The 18595-nt window shown below is 53.1% G+C and overlaps 7 protein-coding genes across 7 annotated transcripts; 4 read left to right on the top strand and 3 right to left on the bottom strand.

The window, feature by feature from the left end:
• Positions 1–2207: 2207 nt before the first annotated feature.
• Positions 2208–3853, top strand: J7T55_006076 (uncharacterized protein; the record flags this gene model as incomplete). Its single annotated transcript, XM_053140326.1, has 4 exons — positions 2208–2316; positions 2507–3099; positions 3159–3254; positions 3332–3853. The coding sequence occupies 4 exons, from the start codon at positions 2208–2210 to the stop codon at positions 3851–3853; spliced, it is 1320 nt and encodes a 439-aa protein (XP_053000844.1).
• An 821-nt stretch (positions 3854–4674) lies between these two features.
• Positions 4675–6470, top strand: J7T55_006075 (tp-dependent rna helicase has1; the record flags this gene model as incomplete). Its single annotated transcript, XM_053140315.1, has 2 exons — positions 4675–5910; positions 5967–6470. The coding sequence occupies 2 exons, from the start codon at positions 4675–4677 to the stop codon at positions 6468–6470; spliced, it is 1740 nt and encodes a 579-aa protein (XP_053000843.1).
• Positions 6471–6981: 511 nt separating this feature from the next.
• J7T55_006074 (snare domain-containing protein) lies at positions 6982–7946 on the bottom strand (the record flags this gene model as incomplete). Its single annotated transcript, XM_053140304.1, has 2 exons — positions 6982–7678; positions 7750–7946. The coding sequence occupies 2 exons, from the start codon at positions 7944–7946 to the stop codon at positions 6982–6984; spliced, it is 894 nt and encodes a 297-aa protein (XP_053000842.1).
• A 1063-nt stretch (positions 7947–9009) lies between these two features.
• Positions 9010–10937, top strand: J7T55_006073 (7-alpha-hydroxycholest-4-en-3-one 12-alpha-hydroxylase; the record flags this gene model as incomplete). Its single annotated transcript, XM_053140293.1, has 4 exons — positions 9010–9191; positions 9250–9714; positions 9769–10329; positions 10541–10937. 4 exons carry the CDS (start codon positions 9010–9012, stop codon positions 10935–10937), a joined length of 1605 nt encoding a protein of 534 aa, XP_053000841.1.
• Positions 10938–11466: 529 nt separating this feature from the next.
• On the bottom strand, positions 11467–12346 carry J7T55_006072 (uncharacterized protein; the record flags this gene model as incomplete). The annotated part of the gene is made up of 2 exons (XM_053140283.1): positions 11467–11530; positions 11802–12346. The coding sequence occupies 2 exons, from the start codon at positions 12344–12346 to the stop codon at positions 11467–11469; spliced, it is 609 nt and encodes a 202-aa protein (XP_053000840.1).
• Positions 12347–13354: 1008 nt separating this feature from the next.
• On the bottom strand, positions 13355–14941 carry J7T55_006071 (uncharacterized protein; the record flags this gene model as incomplete). The annotated part of the gene is made up of 3 exons (XM_053140271.1): positions 13355–13464; positions 13828–14622; positions 14689–14941. 3 exons carry the CDS (start codon positions 14939–14941, stop codon positions 13355–13357), a joined length of 1158 nt encoding a protein of 385 aa, XP_053000839.1.
• A 1015-nt stretch (positions 14942–15956) lies between these two features.
• J7T55_006070 (uncharacterized protein) lies at positions 15957–16829 on the top strand (the record flags this gene model as incomplete). Its single annotated transcript, XM_053140260.1, has 1 exon — positions 15957–16829. The coding sequence occupies one exon, from the start codon at positions 15957–15959 to the stop codon at positions 16827–16829; it is 873 nt and encodes a 290-aa protein (XP_053000838.1).
• Between the last annotated feature and the right edge of the window lie 1766 nt (positions 16830–18595).

Genomic DNA, 18595 nt, shown 5'->3' with positions numbered 1-18595 from the left:
CGAGAGTCCACCTAGCGGTGAGGAGCCGCATTCAGGGGTCCGGGACCCAGTGGGTAGATCTCAGATTATGGCAGAATGACCTTCGTATTGCCCCCCGGGAGTCAGACAACGGACGGCAGTCACCCACATGTCGACGCCCAGATCGTACAATACGATACCTGTTGCCCTATTGCCCAGCAGGGATTCCTCAGCCTTGGCCGAATCTCGTTGACGGGTGCACTGGCAGCCTCACACGGGATTGATGCACGCCGATGAGACAGAATTCATGGTCATTTCCTTCGTCCCTTGACGAGTGCCGGGTGAAGCCAGACTGGCCGTTGAAAGACACGAGGCTGGCCTTCTGCTCTGCGACAGATTGGGTGAGCAAGCGTCGTATCCTGATCTGTGCGCGTGATCCTTCCCACGGTGAAGCCGCTGGCTTGGGGTGAGCCTGTCCGCCTGGATAATTGCTGGTGGAAAAAAGCCCAGTGGCCTGCAAATGAAGTTAGCCAGATGAAAGAAAGCGCGGAACAGAGTATGGGGCGCAAAGGAGATGCCGGCTGCACTGGCAAGATCTTTTGGCGGGGGATGGGGAACCTCAGGCCACTGATTGTGCGGGGAGGCTCAGTCGAGTCTTGTGAGTCTGGGGAAAGGCGCGAGCGCGAGCAAGATGGGAAGAAAGAGGGAAGGTCTGGAGTGAGGAATGAGGAGAAAACATACGATTATAAGGGCCTGCTGATCACTGCTATGGCGTGGAGTGGCATGGGGCTCCGGAGTCGAGACCGGGGTGACTCGGGGTGCTCTACGCGACGCATGCCGGCGCTGGCCATGTGGGAACGGCCTGAAGGATCTCACGCTGCATGATGCTATGTACCGCGCAGGTACGGGGCCTGGCCGCAGTTTCGGTCGGGTCGGCCTTGTCCCTGACCTTGTCTTACCCAGCTGTTTGGAATCTCGAGACACGCGCTGCTATATTCGTCCTGACGGTCGCTTGCTCGCTCGCTCACACACAAACTCTCTCTCTCTCAATGGCGCGAACAGTTTCGGTTGAGACAAGAGCTTCGTCCGTCCCGCTGGGTCGGAGTGTCCGAGCTGTCGGGAGAAGAGTGAGCGAGGGTTTGGGCCAGCTTTGCAGGCATGGGCAACCCCTGCCCCGGCAAGAGTCAAGGGAAACAAGACCTGGAGGGGCGCCCCTCCAGGCCTGAGGGCCCTGAGGGCTGAAAGAAATTCCAGAAGGGGCCAAGGAACTGCGGCTGGGCGGAAGTTCTCCATCCTGGGCGCGGATGGCAAGTGCCTTTTTTGCGGGGTGAACCGGCTTGTGGAGGATGGGATCAGGGGTCTCTCCTGCGTCTCTCCTGGGCAACGGCACGGTACAGCCCAGCAGCCCAGCCCGCTTGGGTTGTGGATGATGCAGGTAGCCTCGGCCAGTGCTGGCCCTGCTGGCCCTGAGAATCCCGATTGCAACCCACTTGGCCAGCCGGAAGAAGATGCATCGGCTTCACCTTGCGTCAAGGTGGGACTGCCCGCTGCCCGCCGTCTACTTCCAAGGTACCTGTTGATGTAAAAAGCTCCATATTGGGCTGTTTCTTTCTCCCTCCTCTATCCGCAGCCAGCGGACTAGGGGCTTCAGGAGAGAGAGAGAGAGGTGTCTTCCCACGGTCCTTGCCTGCTTGAATGGTTATCCACCGTTCATTATTACAATCACAAGCTTCCAGATTCACAAGCTTCTTCTTTGTTTGCTCCCACCACATGCTATATACATTCTCGTCCTAGCTCCCCGTCTCACTCTTTTGACATTTCGTCACCACGACTCGTCCTACGGAGCCCAAAGCACCGCGCTCTCTCTTCCTCTCCACACCCTTTCGACAACTGCTTCGCGCACATCCCCATAAACCATCCTCGAATCAAGCAACGCTCGTGCGACCTGTCAAAGTTTACCCCAGAGTTACCAAATCATCACTCCACCCCTGCAGACTACATCTGGAGGCCAAGAGGCTCCCCCCCACCACACCTCTCAGTCGCCTGCATCATCTATGGCGCCGCCCTCACATTACTCCAATTTACTCTCAGCCTAACCTACGTCGACCCTCACGCGATCACTTCTTTCCTAAGAATCCCGAGCTCTTTCCGGTCCAGATCTTCAATTGCCTTCCTTCGACTTTCTTGCAAAACCCCATGCTTTCACGGAAAACAACATTACAAACCACACTTCATATTTACGGCGAAACATGGCTCCTGCCAAAGCTAATGGAAGAGGCGTTCAGGTGGAGGACACACGCATCTGCGTGGTAATGGTTGGCTTGCCGGCCCGAGGCAAAAGCTACATCGCACAAAAGGGTACATACATTGTTTGCCTCCTCCCTTACGCCTCTCCCTCCCACCCAACTACTGCCCCCGTCCACGATTACAATTTCAGCCATTGACACTATATGTCTATCGTCAACTCTAGGTGCACCACTTCCCACCTCCCCGAACGCCCCTTCAGATTCTTATGAGACCAGTAATCTAACGCCAGTTGCATGTGCAGCTCAAAGGTACCTACAATGGCTGTCAGTACCGTCACAGACCTTCAACGTCGGCAACTACCGCCGCAAGGCCGCAGCACAGCCCACAGCCGACTTTTTCGACATTGGAAATTCCGAGGGCGAACGTCAGAGGAAAGCCGCCGCTGAGGCTGCCGTCGCAGATATGTTGAAGTGGTTCCGCGACGAGAAAGGAGTCGTTGCCATATTAGATGCCACGAATTCCACCAAGGAACGTCGCAAGTGGATACTGGAGATCTGCACCAACGCCGGGATCGAGGTCATATACGTCGAGTCCAAGTGCGACGACGAGGAATTGATCATGGCAAATATAAGAGACGTCAAGACAACCAGCCCCGACTACAAAGGCCAAGATCCAGAGCAAGCTGCCATCGACTTCAGGGGCCGCATTCGAAATTACGAGAAGGTCTACAAGTCGGTCAACGAGGACGGGGACGAGGACCACCTAACGTACCTGAAAATCCTCGACGTTGGGAAGCAGGTCATCATCAACCGGATCCAGGACTACCTGCAGAGTCGCGTTGTCTATTACCTCATGAACTTGCATATTCGACCTCGGTCGGTCTGGCTATCACGAGTAGGTCTACTGGTTGTCCAGCTGAGGGGCTTGTCTTGGCGTTGCTAACTCTGTGGTAGCACGGCGAGTCCGAGTACAATCTCGACGGGAGAATTGGAGGAGATGCATTACTCTCTCCACGCGGGGAACAATATGCGCGCAAACTTCCCGATTTGGTTCGCGCATCAGTGGGTGTATGCGAAGACCAGCCCCTGCACCAGGTGCATGACGTTCTGCTGACACCCTCAATTAGGATGATCGTCCACTCACCGTCTGGACGTCAACCCTGAGACGGACTATCGCAACAGCGCGCCATCTGCCTAAGCACTACAACCAGCTCCAATGGAAGGCACTGGACGAGCTGGACGCGGGTGTATGCGACGGGATGACGTACCAGGAGATCAAGGACCAGTACCCGGAGGACTTCGAGGCGCGCGACGAGGACAAGTACAACTACCGGTACAGAGGCGGCGAATCATACCGTGACGTGGTCATCCGGCTAGAGCCCATCATCATGGAGCTGGAGCGGTCCGAGGATATCCTGATTGTTACGCACCAGGCGGTGCTCCGCTGCATATACGCCTATTTTATGAAGAGGGACCAGGAGAAGAGCCCGTGGATGCACGTGCCATTACACACGCTCATCAAGCTCACGCCCCGCGCGTACGGAACGGACGAGCAGCGGTGGGACGCGAAGATCGCTGCGGTCAGCACGTGGAGAGGAAAGGGCAGCACAGCTAAGCACGAGGAGCCTGTGCCGTCCGCCATGCATTGAAACCGATTGTTCAGGGCATGTCGGGTTTCTTTATTGGCTCTGGGGGGACCTTGGCTTTTGCATATTTCCTTTTGCATCATTACCTTATGGGAGGGAGTCTCTTGGTATGCCGGCCGGCTGGAAGCCAAACAACATCATTACCAAAATGGATAGGCGCGGGGACTTTTCATAGAATCTTTTGATGTAGGGCTTTTGCTTTACTCATAGTGGATCGGCGCTGGACATACGAGTAGCGACCAGGAGCAATAGAGCTTCATGTGGATGGCTGCATCGACAGCATGACCTTGGTTCTATGTGTAACCTGTGAGCAAGATGTCCCCCAGCGAAGTCCTCACTCAACACAGCCTGCCCTCTTGAGTAGGCAGGTACATACTTGGTTAGTTTGAAAGCAGGTGGCTTGAGCGTTCTCAAGCTTCCAAGTTACAGTCATTGCTCGGCTGTCCAACTGATTACCTGAAGATCTGTGCGTGCCTTATAGAAGAGGTTAACCCGGATCACTGCTCAATTTCCAGCTGGCTGTAGTGCCTACTGTGCTGTAGCGTTTCTTAGGTAGTGTTAGAGGATCATTTGGAGGGTTTTGGTCTGCCGGTTTGGGTATGTACCAAGACCCCGGTCCATCAGATCGGCTGCCCCACAACCCTGTTATCGCTTCCTTATCGGAGTGGAACAGCGGCAGAAAAAAAGTTCCAGCCCTGGAAAGTCGCATGCAACTCAAGTCTTGTCCCTCTTCTTACCATTTTTGCACGAAGCGCCTCGCAACATCTGGACTGTTGATCGCCGACAGACACCTGCCGCATCACGAAAGCCCGCAAAAACTCAACATGGCGTCAGAGACCACCAAGAAGAGGAAGCTGAAGGACGGCAGTGCGTCCAAGCCTGCTTCCGACGAGCGAAAGGTCAAGAAGGCTAAGAAGACCAAGGCGAAGGAGCCAGAACCCGAGGTCGAGGAGGTCGAGGAGGAGACAGCGTCTCCCATCGGGGATGCACAGGATGAAGACGCCAGCGCAAGCGAAAACGACAAAGCACCACAGACCGAAGAGCCCCAAGAAAACGAGGCTGAGAATGCCGAACTTCCATCGCAAAATCACCTTTCACTCCCCCAGGCGGCCGGTACCGAAGTCCAGGAATTCCAGCAGCTGAACCTCTCCGACAAGACGATCAAGGCGATAGAAGAGATGGGCTTCACGAAGATGACCGACATCCAGAAGCGCGCCGTTCCACCTCTGCTGGCGGGCAAGGACGTCCTCGGAGCGGCCAAGACAGGCAGCGGCAAGACGCTCGCCTTCCTGATCCCGGCCATCGAGATGTTGAGCGCCCTGAAGTTCAAGCCGCGCAACGGCACCGGTGTCATCGTCGTCTCTCCCACACGAGAGCTAGCACTGCAGATCTTCTCCGTCGCGCGGGACCTGCTGAAGCACCACAGCCAGACGTACGGCATTGTCATCGGTGGCGCGAATAGGCGGGCCGAGGCCGACAAGCTTGCCAAGGGAGTCAACCTCATTATCGCGACGCCCGGAAGGCTGCTCGACCACTTGCAAAATACGCCCTTCGTGTTCAAGAATCTGCGGTCGCTGATCATCGACGAAGCGGACCGGATTTTGGAGATTGGTTTCGAGGACGAGATGAGGCAGATCATCAAGATTCTGCCCAAGGAGGAGAGGCAGACAATGCTGTTCTCCGCGACGCAAACCACAAAGGTCGAGGACTTGGCGAGGATATCGCTGCGACCGGGGCCTCTGTATATCAATGTGGACGAGGAGAAGCAGTATTCGACTGTGGAGGGCGTGGAGCAGGGCTACTGCATCGTGGATGCTGACAAGAGATTCTTGCTTCTGTTCAGTTTCCTGAAGAAGATGTCCAAGAAGAAGATCATTGTCTTTTTCTCCAGTTGCAACTCTGTCAAATATTTCGCCGAGCTCCTGAACTTCATCGACCTGCCCGTACTTCACCTGCATGGCAAGATGAAGCAGCAAGCCCGAACCAACACCTTCTTCGAATTCTGCAACGCCACGCAGGGTACCTTGATCTGCACGGACGTTGCTGCCCGTGGTCTCGATGTAAGTGCTCTAATTCCATAATAAGACCATTTCAATTTGCTGACAACATCTCCCAGATTCCCGCAGTGGATTGGATCGTCCAGTTCGATCCCCCAGATGACCCCCGTGACTACATCCACCGCGTGGGCCGAACCGCACGAGGAACCAACACCAAGGGCCGCTCGCTCATGTTCCTGCAGCCCAGCGAGGTGGGCTTCCTGTCGCACCTCAAGGCGGCGCGCGTGCCGGTCGTCGAGTTCGAGTTCCCGTCCAACAAGATCAGCAACATCCAGTCGCAGCTCGAGAAGCTCATCGGCAAGAACTACTACCTGAACCAGAGCGCCAAGGACGGCTACCGCAGCTACCTGCACGCCTACGCGAGCCACTCGCTGCGCAGCGTCTTCGACGTCAACAAGCTGGACCTGGTCAAGGTCGCCAAGAGCTTTGGGTTCGCGACGCCGCCGCGGGTGGATATTCGGCTTGGAGCAAGCATGCCCAAGGACAAGAAGGTGCAGGGCCGGAGGCCGTACGGAAGCCAGCCGCAACAGAAGGGTAATGGGTTCAGGAGTCATCGCAAGTAGTTAAGGTTTAGGGGTCTCCGGGCATATTTTTGTTGGCGGGTTTCTAAGGGCCTTCGCAGGCTGGTGTTTTATACCTGATTGGCGTCCTGGTGGGATTTCTAGGCGTTGAGCAACCAAAATCATTCATCAAAGAGACACAGAAATATTCTGATATAAAATTCAGCTTGACTATTTAGGCAGTCCGCAACATGTGCGGATCTGGGTCGATGTTCCTCAAATGTCTCAAGATGTTGCATAGCTCAATACTAAAATCAAACAAAATTTAAAAATACGCCGACCCTTAGACCTGAACACCCAATGAACTGGTGTTCCCGAACGCCCTCAACACCAGCACCATGCAGACAAACGCTAGAGGTAGACTCACGTGGAGACAAGCAACGATCGAACGTCTTCTGCCTGCTCCTCTGGCATCTTGAATCCGTAATATGATATCTGGGACCCTCTATCAAGAACTCCCCAAAGAAACCAGACCAAGGCGACCCCGTAAGGAAGAATTGCGGCCGCCAAGCCCTCACTTCAGCACAGCAATCAGGAGGATCAGGATGACGATCAGCACGATGATGGCGATCATCTGCTTGCTCTCGCCGGCGGAGCGGGCGACCTTGCCGACCTGGCGGCGGGCGCGGTCGAGTCGCGAGGCGTGGCGGTCGACGAGGGCCTCCTGGTCCTCGAGCATGGCGACCTGGTCGTCGAGCTCGTCGCCGATCTGCATGCTCAGCTCGCGCTGCCGGCTAATCGACTCGCCCAGCCGGTCCAGCTGGTCGTCCTGCTCGCGCAGGATCCGGTCGTGGTACGCGTGCACCTGCACGTTGTCCGCCAGCCCCTCCGCGTGGTCCCGGTACCCCTCCGGCCCGTCCGGGTCGTCCCGGTACGGCTGGTTGAAGAGCTGCGCTGCTGCCGCCGCCGCGTCGTCGTCCTGCGCGGCCGTGGTGTTGTCTTGGAACCGGACCGTCTTGCTGCCTGTCGGGGTCGACGTGCCGCCGTTGCGGAGCGACTTCTTGGCCGGCGGGTGCAGGCTTGATGAGGAGGGGAGGGGCGGGCTGGTGGATGTGTTGCTGGCGTGGGCGAAGTCGGCAGCGAGGGACGGGTCGTTGGGGTGTGTGAGGGTTGCGTTCGTGCTTGGCTCAGAGAAGCCGTGGAATTGAGACGTCAGGTCATCAAACTGCTTCTGAAGGCCGGGAAGTGAGTCGGCAATGGTCGCGGCTTTGCTGTGCAGAGAAACAGGTTGTCAGACTTGGGTCAAACGGCATGTCACGGTCTCAAAAACCTGGGTGCGTACGCATCATCACCAGCCTCCTCCAGACGCTTCTGCTCCTGCTGTAGTGCCTCCAGCCCATCCCGGAATTGATCTAGCGATCGTGAGAGGTGGCCATCCTGTGAGTCGCTCTGCAGGTTCAATGCCTGGGCCCGTTTGCGCTCGAGCAACGAGAGTTTGATGTGATCGGCGAGCAGGAACAAGGCGTTGGGGTTCGACATGCTTGCGACGAGAAAGAGAGATTCTATCAGCCGGTGCTGTCAAAATGGGTGGCGCTCCGTTGTTCAAACGGATCAATAGGCTTGCAGGAACGGTCGAGTTAAGCGCAGAAGGGAAATTGAAATTCCAGTCGCTGATGAACGAGGCTTGATCATCGAGATTGAGACAACGGGGAAACGAATGTTTGGGAGTGGGAGGAGGGCGTCATGCGCAGAGGCAGCAACTAAAGCCGGCAACGTGGTGAGCGGTTACCGTAGCTCGCTGTACTTAGTTTGTACTGGGCCCTGGCAGTGTCCCGCAGCAGATACGACCGGGTGAGACAAGGGTGGTCTCGGTCGTCGTTTAGGCCCTCGGACGAGCCTCTCGGCCCCGCTGACAGCCGGGCCAGTCGACGGCCCCGAAAGGGAGAGGCAGGTAAGTCCATTGTACCCAATCTCGAGGTAGTACAACCTAGGCCCATTGCATCGTGGAAATGGCGATAGCTTCTTCTGGTTTGTACGACCCCAGCTAGTGTTATCAAATGGCATTGACATGCAAGACTGCAACCAAGATCGGGCAAATAGACTCAATCCAGGGCAGGTTGCGCCAACCAACAGGGCCAACCCCACCGAGAATTGACCTGCAGAGGATACAATCCTTCCTATTATTAGACTGCACAGATCTACATCCAGTCGGCTTCATTCCTACCTACCTTGCCCAAGTGAAGCCAGAGTCTGGCCTGCCTATGAAGATGATCCCTCAGGAGCTATTCAATGATGCGAGAAGGCCCTGGCCGGCTCCCCCTCCAGTATCTCACCTCTCAACAGGCAACATTGATATAGCAGTAAGCTTCGTCTCAAATGGCTCCGCAACGCTACAAGATCAAGTGCTTACCGCTAACCAGCCGCTAAGACTGCTTTCATGCCAAGGGGTATGTTGGTAGATGATGCATCAATATGATCCTGCCCAATGTAACTCTGGCAATTTGCCTCGATGAATAAAACTATCTCTGTTCGTAACTCTCTTCAACTCAAAGTGGTTCATCCGACGACTCCGAACCACATAGGCTCATCAACAATCGCGGCGATGAGTTTGTCAACAATCATAGGAGCTGTAGTAGCACTCGTAGCCGGCTGTTATTTGCTCGAAGGATTCATCTTCTCCAGACGCGATGCCCAGGAGCCACTTTACATTCGCCCGCGCATTCCACTCATTGGTCACCTCCTCGATTTCATGAAGAAGGGACCCCTTTACTTCGACGATGTAGAGTACGGAGACCTCAACAGTGACCCTTGTATGCAAGAGATCCGAGCTGATGTACCCCAGAGCCAAATACCCCCATCTTGCCATCTTCTCCCTGCCTATTTTCTCATTCAAGTTCTACGTCGTCACGGATCGACAGGTCTTTGCAGCCGTCCAACGCAATGCTAAGACCGTGTCCTTCGCGCCTTTCTCCAAGAGAGTGTCAAAAGTCCTGAGTGATGTCTCGGACCTCACTGTTAGAGCGGTCGACACTTTATCAGCGGACGAGGAGACGCGCAACTTTGCCCGCCAGGTCCATCATATTGAAGCAACAACGCTGTCAAATGGCAACTCCCTGGACCGTCTCAACTTGGTGACTTCTCAGGAGAAGCTGAGGCTCGTGGATGAGCTCGTCTTGGAATCTTCAAAGGACCCGGTGCAGATTGAACTGTACGAGTGGGTCCAGCATCTAGTTACCATCTCAGCTTCGACTGGCTTCTACGGGCCCAAGAATCCCTACAAAGACCCCCAGCATGAGAAGGATTTCTGGTAGGCCCTGTAAACCTACTTTTGCGCCCCATGGCGGACTGACCGGCTGCACAGGACATTCAACAGCCAGATCCCATCGATGACATCCGGCTTGGCCTGGCTCTTTGCTCCCAAGGCGCACAAAGCCCGCAACAATAATTCCGTGAGATATGAGGACTACGCGCGAGCTGGAGGTTTCGAGACCGCCTCAGACTTTATAAAGGAGAGGAGTCGTGCCCTCATCGACAATGGCTCCCCAGTGGAAGAAGCCGCCCGCATGAACACCGGCCTTGACGTCGCTCTCATCAGCAACTATGCCGGAATCGCTTTTTGGACAGTCTACCATGTCCTTTCACACCCGGGTCTCATCACGGCCGTGAGAGACGAGGTAGAGAAGGCAGTTGTTAGGGGTGAGAACGAGGAGGACTTCACCCTTGACGTATCCGCCCTTCGAACCTCGTGCCCGCTTCTGGTCTCAACCATGCAGGAGACACAGCGCTTGAAGACGACACATTCTAATATTAGAGAAGTTATCAGTGATACGAAAATCACCGCGGGAGGCAAAGATGTTTTACTTAAGAAGGGGAACTATGTGCAACTTCATGGCTCTCCTGTCCTGCGCAGCCAAGAATTATGGTAATATCACCCCAGAATCTGCCCCCATTTCACTTCCAGTCCATCTCACAAATTCCCCAAGGGCCCCCTCCCAAGTTCGGCATATTATGCAGTACTTTTCTCGGCAACATTTAGCACAATGCTATCAGATTGCGACCGGATGCCTTCGTGTCACTCGCTTATACTTCTCACCCCTGAATGACAGAGGACCCAAAGACTGACAACAAAACAGGGGTGACGACGCAGACGAATTCGACCCATACAGGTTCATCCGGATGAAGAAGGACAGCCCACCCGGCGTCGTGCCCCCGAACCAGCTCCCCACCATGTCCTTCCCCGTCTGGGGCGTGGCGCCGCACGTCTGCCCCGCACGCTTCTACGCGAGCACGGGCGTGATGGTGCTGGTCGCCCTGGTGGTTCTGAGGCTTGACATCTCGCCGGCTGGTACGCGGCGGGGTGATTCTGGTGACGCCGCGTGGCAGGAGCTCGAGGGCGGGTTCAACTTCTCGGCGGTGTCTCGGCCGCAAGGACCGGTGCATGTGTCGGTGAGGCCGAGGAAAGGTGGTATGGGGAAATGGGGAGTGGTCGTGGGGAAGCCAAATACTAGGCTGCAGTTTTCTGTTGCCTGAGAGGCTGCTGTGGGCCTGATTCTACAAATGATGCCCTTCGTATATGTAAAAGTCTGCTTCTTACTTGACAGCCAGCCTCCAGATTACTCTTCGGGTTGTGCGGCATTCCGATGTAGCCCGATTTAAACCTTTATAGAATTTTGTGGTCTTTGACACTTCTACGCATTTTCAGATGGGTCTGTGTAACTGACAGCGTCTTTTCAGTAGGGTATACGTTGATAAATTAGCTGTACTTGTCCGAATTGATCAACGCTCTACTGCTCGAGTATGAGAAACACAAACATGGCAATGATAGCAACACAGTGAGATCTTGGCCATCCTTATCATAACGCTCATCTTAGTGGAGCAACGTGGCGCCTTCTCAGGCAAAGCAAATAGCTAATCGTCTTGTGGCACGGTACACAGCCCATCTATGTCTTATCAGACGTGCGAGACTATTCTTAGTACTGCAGGAGAGAGGTAAGAAACATTTGAAATCATCAACGGGAATGACCTTTAGACCAGATATAGTGCATATAGGTATAATGCATCAATCCGTGTTGACTTTGCCGATATTGTTCAATTCGTGCAACCAGCCGTAGAGAAAAGCCATGCTACGAAACGGATAGAATTGGCTGCCAAACTCATCGTCTGAAATTATTGAAATCCCCTGAACACTCTTCCTAAGACGCTCATATCTTTTCCAGATTCATGGGAACGAATTGGGCGTAATTTTGCCATACCTTTGAATGAGCCCGTCCTCAGGAAATCCATATCACAATCGTCATCAGATGGCAACGAGTCCCAGAGCAATGACGTCTATAAAATTGCAGAGTCAAACACGCTAAACTTAAACCACACAAAGAAGCCTATTTCGGAAAGTACCATAGCTTCTGCCTCTCAACCATGCTATAACCCAGACCCAAGAACGAACACAAGTCTATCCACTTGTCCTGCTCCACGCCTTGTCCCGACGCGTACACGTCCAACTCTAACAGCCGATGCGAGTTCTTAGCCTGTGAGAAAAAGGCCTGGACCGACTCAGCACGCGCGGCCGTCTCGTTGGCAGATATTTGATCTCGCGGAGACTTCGTCTGGTAGCCTTGGACCTGGGATCGGTGCTCGACCCGAAAGTCCCATGGTATGATGAACTTCGACTCCCCGTTGGGCCTGAAGGCGTCCAGAATGTCCTCACTCGTGCTGAGCTCAGAGTATGTGAGCTCCGTCTGGCTGCACTGTGGCTGGGCCTCGTCGCAGGCTCGGCTGTAGCCAAGTGCTTGCAGTGCTTTGGTCGAAGCTCTCGTGGCCTGCGGTGTGGTCTGGAGTATGTAGACTGATGGCGAGTTGCCCTGGGTGTGGCTTGGTACATTGCCGGGCTCCTGCGTTGAAAGCAGGCCCAGAAGGCTTGAGGCGATTGAGGATAGCTTCATTGTGTGATTTGGTATGGTTGAAAGCGGTTGTTTGGCTTGCTGGATGGGAAATTGCTGCTCAATTGGTTCTTTAAAGCTGATGATCGGCGAGGAGCCGGTTTCAATTCTCCTGACTCTCTCGCTGTTTTGTTGTAACAAGTCGCAAATCGGTGGACCTGGGATTTGCAGCGGTGATCTATAGTTAGAGGCTTGTCCACGTTTCTTACTACTAATGCGCAGACAAGCGATCCTCTCGGATCTTCCGAATAATGAGCTTGATCCAGTGGTAACCGTCCTCATTTGTTTCAACTTTGGGGGAAAAGGGGGTCCCTAAAGTGGCTCCCTCGTAATTGTGTGAGTCGTCACACAAACAAAGGGTCGGTGTCGCGCGAGTCTCATCAAACCCCAAAGTGGCAGTGCGCTATGGCTGGAAATTTTGTCTCATTTCGGATCCCACAGCGACCACCTAACGACCAATGCTGATCTGAGGAACTGCCAATTGTTCCACCCGCACTCTTGAAGCTTTCCTAGTCAGGACTTGACAGCCGGTTTCAAAATCGATCTATTACCCTGAGCCGCCCAATCCATGCACTATGTCTTCCAGATAATCTCCCGACCGTAACTGAGGCTTGGTGCACGTGTTTTTCACAGTTCAAAGAGTTTATTATCTGGCAACGAGGAATTCTAGGTGGGATTTGCATGACAGCATTATTGTGAACCGCAGGCCGAACTCGTAAAGCTGACCTACACCGGCTTTTGCCTGGAAACGTCGATTACTGGACAGATAGACAGGATTTGGGACCATCTTACACGACCAGGCTATTCTGGCGCGGAGTTCATGTCCGCCTCGGACTCACATCCTGCAGACGCCACAGTAAGGCCAAATAGAGCCAAATTGAGGTATTGACGACGAGGTGATCTGGTGTGTAGCAGCTGCATGTTGGTTCAAATGGATCTTCGAAACTGTTCTTGATTCCAAATAGCTTGGAGGACTGCATAGATGAACACTGAAGTTGGTTTCTCGAAGAATCATTTTGCACAACCGATGATGGAGACCGATGACAATACCTTGCCCTGCGCCACAAAGAAACCAGAACTGCCAATATTCATGACGCTAAGCTCATAAGCTGTGAACCACACTGAAATCGGAAAACAATTTGCTCTCAAGATGGAGAATAGAATGCGTCGACAAGGCATAGATACTCTCCACAACTCCTTAACAGGGCTGACAAGATACTTCACTTGTACGCAATTTCAAAACTACCATTATCGAATACAACCACTGAAGGGGACTTCTAGTACTTATCAGTATCGATTGAGTGACTACATGGAAAGTCGCCCTGGGAGAGTACGCGGCACTCTGCCCGCAGTCTCAACTCCAACGTGTGAAGTTTATGCGTCATTAGTACATTTCTGGCCTTGAATTCTACATCCCCTGCTTTGCAGTCTGTGGTGTTGCTGCACACTTTCCAAGATCTCTTCTTGACCACATATCTACTTACTCTGTGGATTCTTGAGCTCCTTCTTAAGGTTCTCTTTTAGTTTCTCCATGAGTATGTTCTTCTTTTTGTCTTCCTTCTCCTTCTTTGCCATTAATGTGGTATCGTAGTCCGGTGCCTTGGGAACAAATTTCGCAATCCCATCCTTGCTGTTCAGCAAAGGCCCCAGAAAGCACTCCCTGCTCAGGCCATCGACGAGACCTTCCGAAATAAACCTCCTCAGACCGGAAACGTTCTGCGGGTAGTCTTTGACCTTGGTATGCCAGTCCTTACGCCGCGCAGACTGGACGAAATCTATCGCCAGCTCAATCCACGAGAGACAGCCAGTTGCGTGCGTCTGACCAGGCGGCTGGCGGAACTCGATGGTGCCCTTGCGGTAGTCCTCCTTCAGGTTCTCGAAGTTCCACGTAGTGTAGCGATCTGCGCTCATCAGTCCAGCGAGATCCTTCACGGTCTTCTGCAATTGTATCTGCTTGATGCACTCAGAATGTTGCAGATCTTCCAGGAGTGCGTTGCCGAAAAACCGATTACTTCGGATAAACTGATTTCCTCTGCGAGTCTCGGGAATCAAGGCCTCGAATGCGCATTCGAAGTGAATCACTGCAATGGATATGCCCTGAAGCTCCTTAAGCGACCAGCTGCTTCCCATTGGGGAGAGGTGCACATGGAAACCACAACTCCTGTTTGACCTAACGGCACAGAGGGTATTGAGGTACTTGAACATGTCGTTGATTTCAGAACGCCATCCGCCCTTGTATGGCTCCGCTTTAAGGATTGGGGACACAATCTCAACCATGTCTGGCCGATATGAAGTTTTAGCAGGACGAACGACTGTGCGAGGACAGGACTATTTCATTTGCGTACACATCATTTTCTCATCACCCTTCAAGGTAATATCATTAGTAAGGACCCAGTCCTGATACTCAACTCCTTGGTACTTTCTGCCTATGTCTGCTCGCATAGAGTAATTCTTCTTTGGATCTCTCATTGAGTTGTAGCTCTTGGTGATCAGACTGGCGAACTCCGCAAGGCCCTTGCCCAGAGGGATGACTTTCTGGTCATGAGGGATCAAAAGAGCTTCGACCTCAATTCCGAGCCTGAAGCCTGGAGTCGCCATGGTCGAAGACAAGTGAATCTGAGTGAGTGTGACATAGGTAGGAGGCAAATCAGTGCTTTGGATTGTCGACGAAGAAGAACGATGTTCATGCTCGGGATTTGGATGCTTCAAAAAGCCATTGTCTGCAGCTTTCAAGGGTGTTGAAGTTCGTCTTGTGAAAAGCTCGAAGACTGCTTGCTGCTCCCAGGTACGTCTTCAGCGCCGAGCTGTATCGCGAGCTGGTCCACCTCACGTCCCGAGCAGAGCTATTTAAGTGACATTGTAGCCTTTCTTCTGGTTCAAAATAGGGCTAGCTGAGGACCCAGTCCGCCTTGAAAGACCAATGCAGTACCAGCCAGGGACGCTGAAGGTGGCACAGGCAGGATCCATACATTGAGATGACCATGTCTTGTATCGGAGGGCCGCCCTCCCGACAATGTTCTACTCAGATACGCATATACTCTCTCTAGACGAGCAACCTGTGCTTTCGTAGCCCCAAGGCCGGTCGCATAGCCACATCGAGACCAACTCGACCTCATACCTAGTATCTATAAAGAAACGCTGGAAGGTGATGTTGGGGGCCACCAACCCTGAAACATGCAGCCTATCAAGAAACGAGAAATGTCATGAAACGACCAAGAATGGCAAGAAAGCCCATTTCTCATGTTCCTCGTAACCGAGCCCAGGAACGGAGCTATGACTTGAGAACTGATCAATCACTCGTTCCATTTGTTTGCACACTCACAAAAAGACATCCTTGGGACTCTATTTCCAATCTCTGGCGCGGTCTCAAACCCAGGCCGGCACGGACACGGCCGGCCGACCCCTAACCCAGGAGCTTCCAACGTGCTCATATGCAACTGCGGGCCAAAAATAGTAATCAACCACTGCCTCTCTATGTACACTACCCAGCTTCTCCCGTGACACAGCTACCTAGAATTTCTCAGAACACATCTTTTTCCGATCCAAAGAAGTCCTTTCTGTGAATCTTCTAGTCCGTCTCGACGCATGAACTTCTCCTGGGCCCTCAGCAACCATGAGCAAACCGAACGGTTCTGCTGACCCTCCCGCCGACAAAAGCCAGAAGATCGAGACACAGCAGGACATGGTTGAGACAATCAAAAAACTTCTTTGGCAGAAGACAGAGCTCGACGTAAGAGCCACCGCAGATTCGCTAGACAAAAAAGATGTGGACTTGGCGGCAATCATGTCGGATGAGCACGTGCAAAGGGAGCTTCACTCGCTCGAGCGCACCGTCGCTGGCTACATCGGCATATGCGAGGATAGATTGCGGCAGAGGATCGAGTATCTGGTCGCCCCAGAGATGCTTGCGGAGCGAAGAAACATTACTAGCGAACCATTACCTGAGTCGATGATCGTGGACGAGTCTTTTGTCGACGAGGCTTTTGGTCTCGGCAAATATTCCATCAACGCTATTGACCAAAAGCCTCAAGAGTTTGACCTTGAGGAGCCGATTTTCACCGAGGAGGATATAAAGAGCATACAGGACCCCGCGAATCGTGAGGGGAAGGCACTCTACTTCTTCTACGGCACCCTCATGGATCCTGCCACCCTTCAGCGCGTCACTGGGCTCCCTAGCGCTCCCCGAATGAGACCTGCCCATGTATTAGGCTACACCACAAAACTTTGGGGACCGTTTCCTGTCTTACTGAGTGGGCGTAAGGATGATGTGGTCAGAGGCGTTGCGTGTGAGATTGAGGGTTCAGGGCCAAAGCGCCGGCTGGAGGACTACGAAGGAAAGGATTACGACGAGTGGGATCTTGACCTGCGGCTTGACAAGCCAGACGGCACATGGGAGAAGGCTTTGGGGGTGACGTTCAAATGGGTAGGGCCAAGAGATGAGCTGGAGGAGGGGACTTTCAGTTTGAGTGCGTGGCAGGACAGCTAGTCTTGTCAGTTGGCAACGGGGAAATGATTTGAAACAAATGATTCGAAATGGGGTTGAAAAGCCTCATCAACCATCAACCTGAAGTGTGTAATTTGGTGCGCCTTCTTACAAGTCCTTCCATTTCAACGTTGGTGTTTCTGACAATACTGACATAGAAGTCTTGACAGGGAAAACCCAGACTTGGCACCTTCGTGAGTGCAAGAGCGAAAATCCTACAAGTGTTGTCCGGGGCACATGTGTGGGACGGCTTAAACAATTAGTGTCCGTGGCACTCGTCAAAGAGCTCATTGGTATCTAATTTCCACAATTTCCAAGTCCGATGAACAAGTGATGCTTTGTAAGCTGCATTCCAGGTTGACTGGTGTCCTTACGACATGTGATGGCGACACCAGGGAAAAGAAACTGAGCACATCTGTTGAATAAAAGCCGATTTCAACGTACAGAAAACAGATGTCCATTCCATATACACGAAACAGCAATGTAACATACACAACGTCTTGGACACAACTCGCGACATGTCCCCAGGAGGCCCACCTGCTGTGTGGAGATGATAGTTGCCTTCTCCAGATTCAATGCTTAGCGATTAGTGAAGCGCGGTTATGACGCTGTGTGCGATTCCTTGCCTCGTCTATCATCCTTGCATCTATACCAAATTTTCGTAGATACGGTCTCGCCACTGACGTTCTCAATCATGTAATAAGCTACTTACATCTTCACATCAGGACTAATATTATAAAGACTTCATCAATTCACATATTATCCTGATACCTCCTTGCCTTGGTCAAAAAGTCTGCTGAAAAATACGTACGTTCTTATACGGTAGATAAAAAAAAAAAAAAAAAAGAAAGAAAGAAAAAAAAACAAAGCGAAGCTGGATGCGACCATAACACTTGTAAAGCATAACCTGGGCTTTTCCGGTTGCCTACCGGGCATAATTTGAGTCGTCCCTAACATCTAAAGTAACGTTCTTTCAGTATGTCCCTCTCAAGGAAGTGTCATGACTACCCCCTGATAGTGACATATCCTGGTATGAATTGACCAACGAGGCTTCATCCACGCTCTGGTCCGCACAGATGAGGATGATACTGCACGATGACTGATAGAAGTGGAGGGGCAGAGAGTCAACCCAGGTGCCTTTATCCACACTTCTGACTGAAAGAAATGGGACACGACCTGTCACGCCGAGAATGACCGAAAACAAGCACAACCATATAGATGACTCGTACTCAAGAACACGCACGACCATCATAAGACCAAGAGGACAATGGCAGCATGTCCCCACTGTCCAAAGCCACGGTCACATCGGGAAGCATGACGAGCCGAGAACAGGGCCAGGGTCGGCAGCCGTTGCGGAACTGCAACGATACCGCCGGAGAATTCCCACAGGATGTCCGAAAGGTACACACACCACCACCACCACCATCACCACCACTAGACTCGTCCTGGCAGGCTGCATGATGCACCACTGGCCCTAAGCTCCGGCCCGGTGGGAACCCATCGCTCAAGTGACCTGGCAACCCCGGGTGGGACTGACGAGGAAGTGAGCGTGGGGGTAGGGGGGGATGGCACTCTGTCAAAACCATGGAGACGGAGAAATCGACCCAAGACGCCGCGTTTGACGTGACCCTTGCCCTGAGATCATTGCTGCTGCATAAACCAGGCCGACGCGTGGTGCGTGGTACGTGGTGCCTGGGCAGATGGACGCAGAACAGGTGTGGGCGGGCGTCATCGTCATCATCAGCGTCGGACGCAAAGCCAGTGTCGCT

Source organism: Diaporthe amygdali (genome assembly GCF_026229845.1).
Source record: "Diaporthe amygdali strain CAA958 chromosome Unknown NODE_1_length_4327563_cov_65_473760, whole genome shotgun sequence".
Taxonomy (NCBI): Eukaryota; Fungi; Ascomycota; class Sordariomycetes; order Diaporthales; family Diaporthaceae; genus Diaporthe; species Diaporthe amygdali.
The sequence above is the reverse complement of the archived record's forward strand: the minus strand, read 5'-3'. Positions and strand labels throughout refer to the sequence as shown.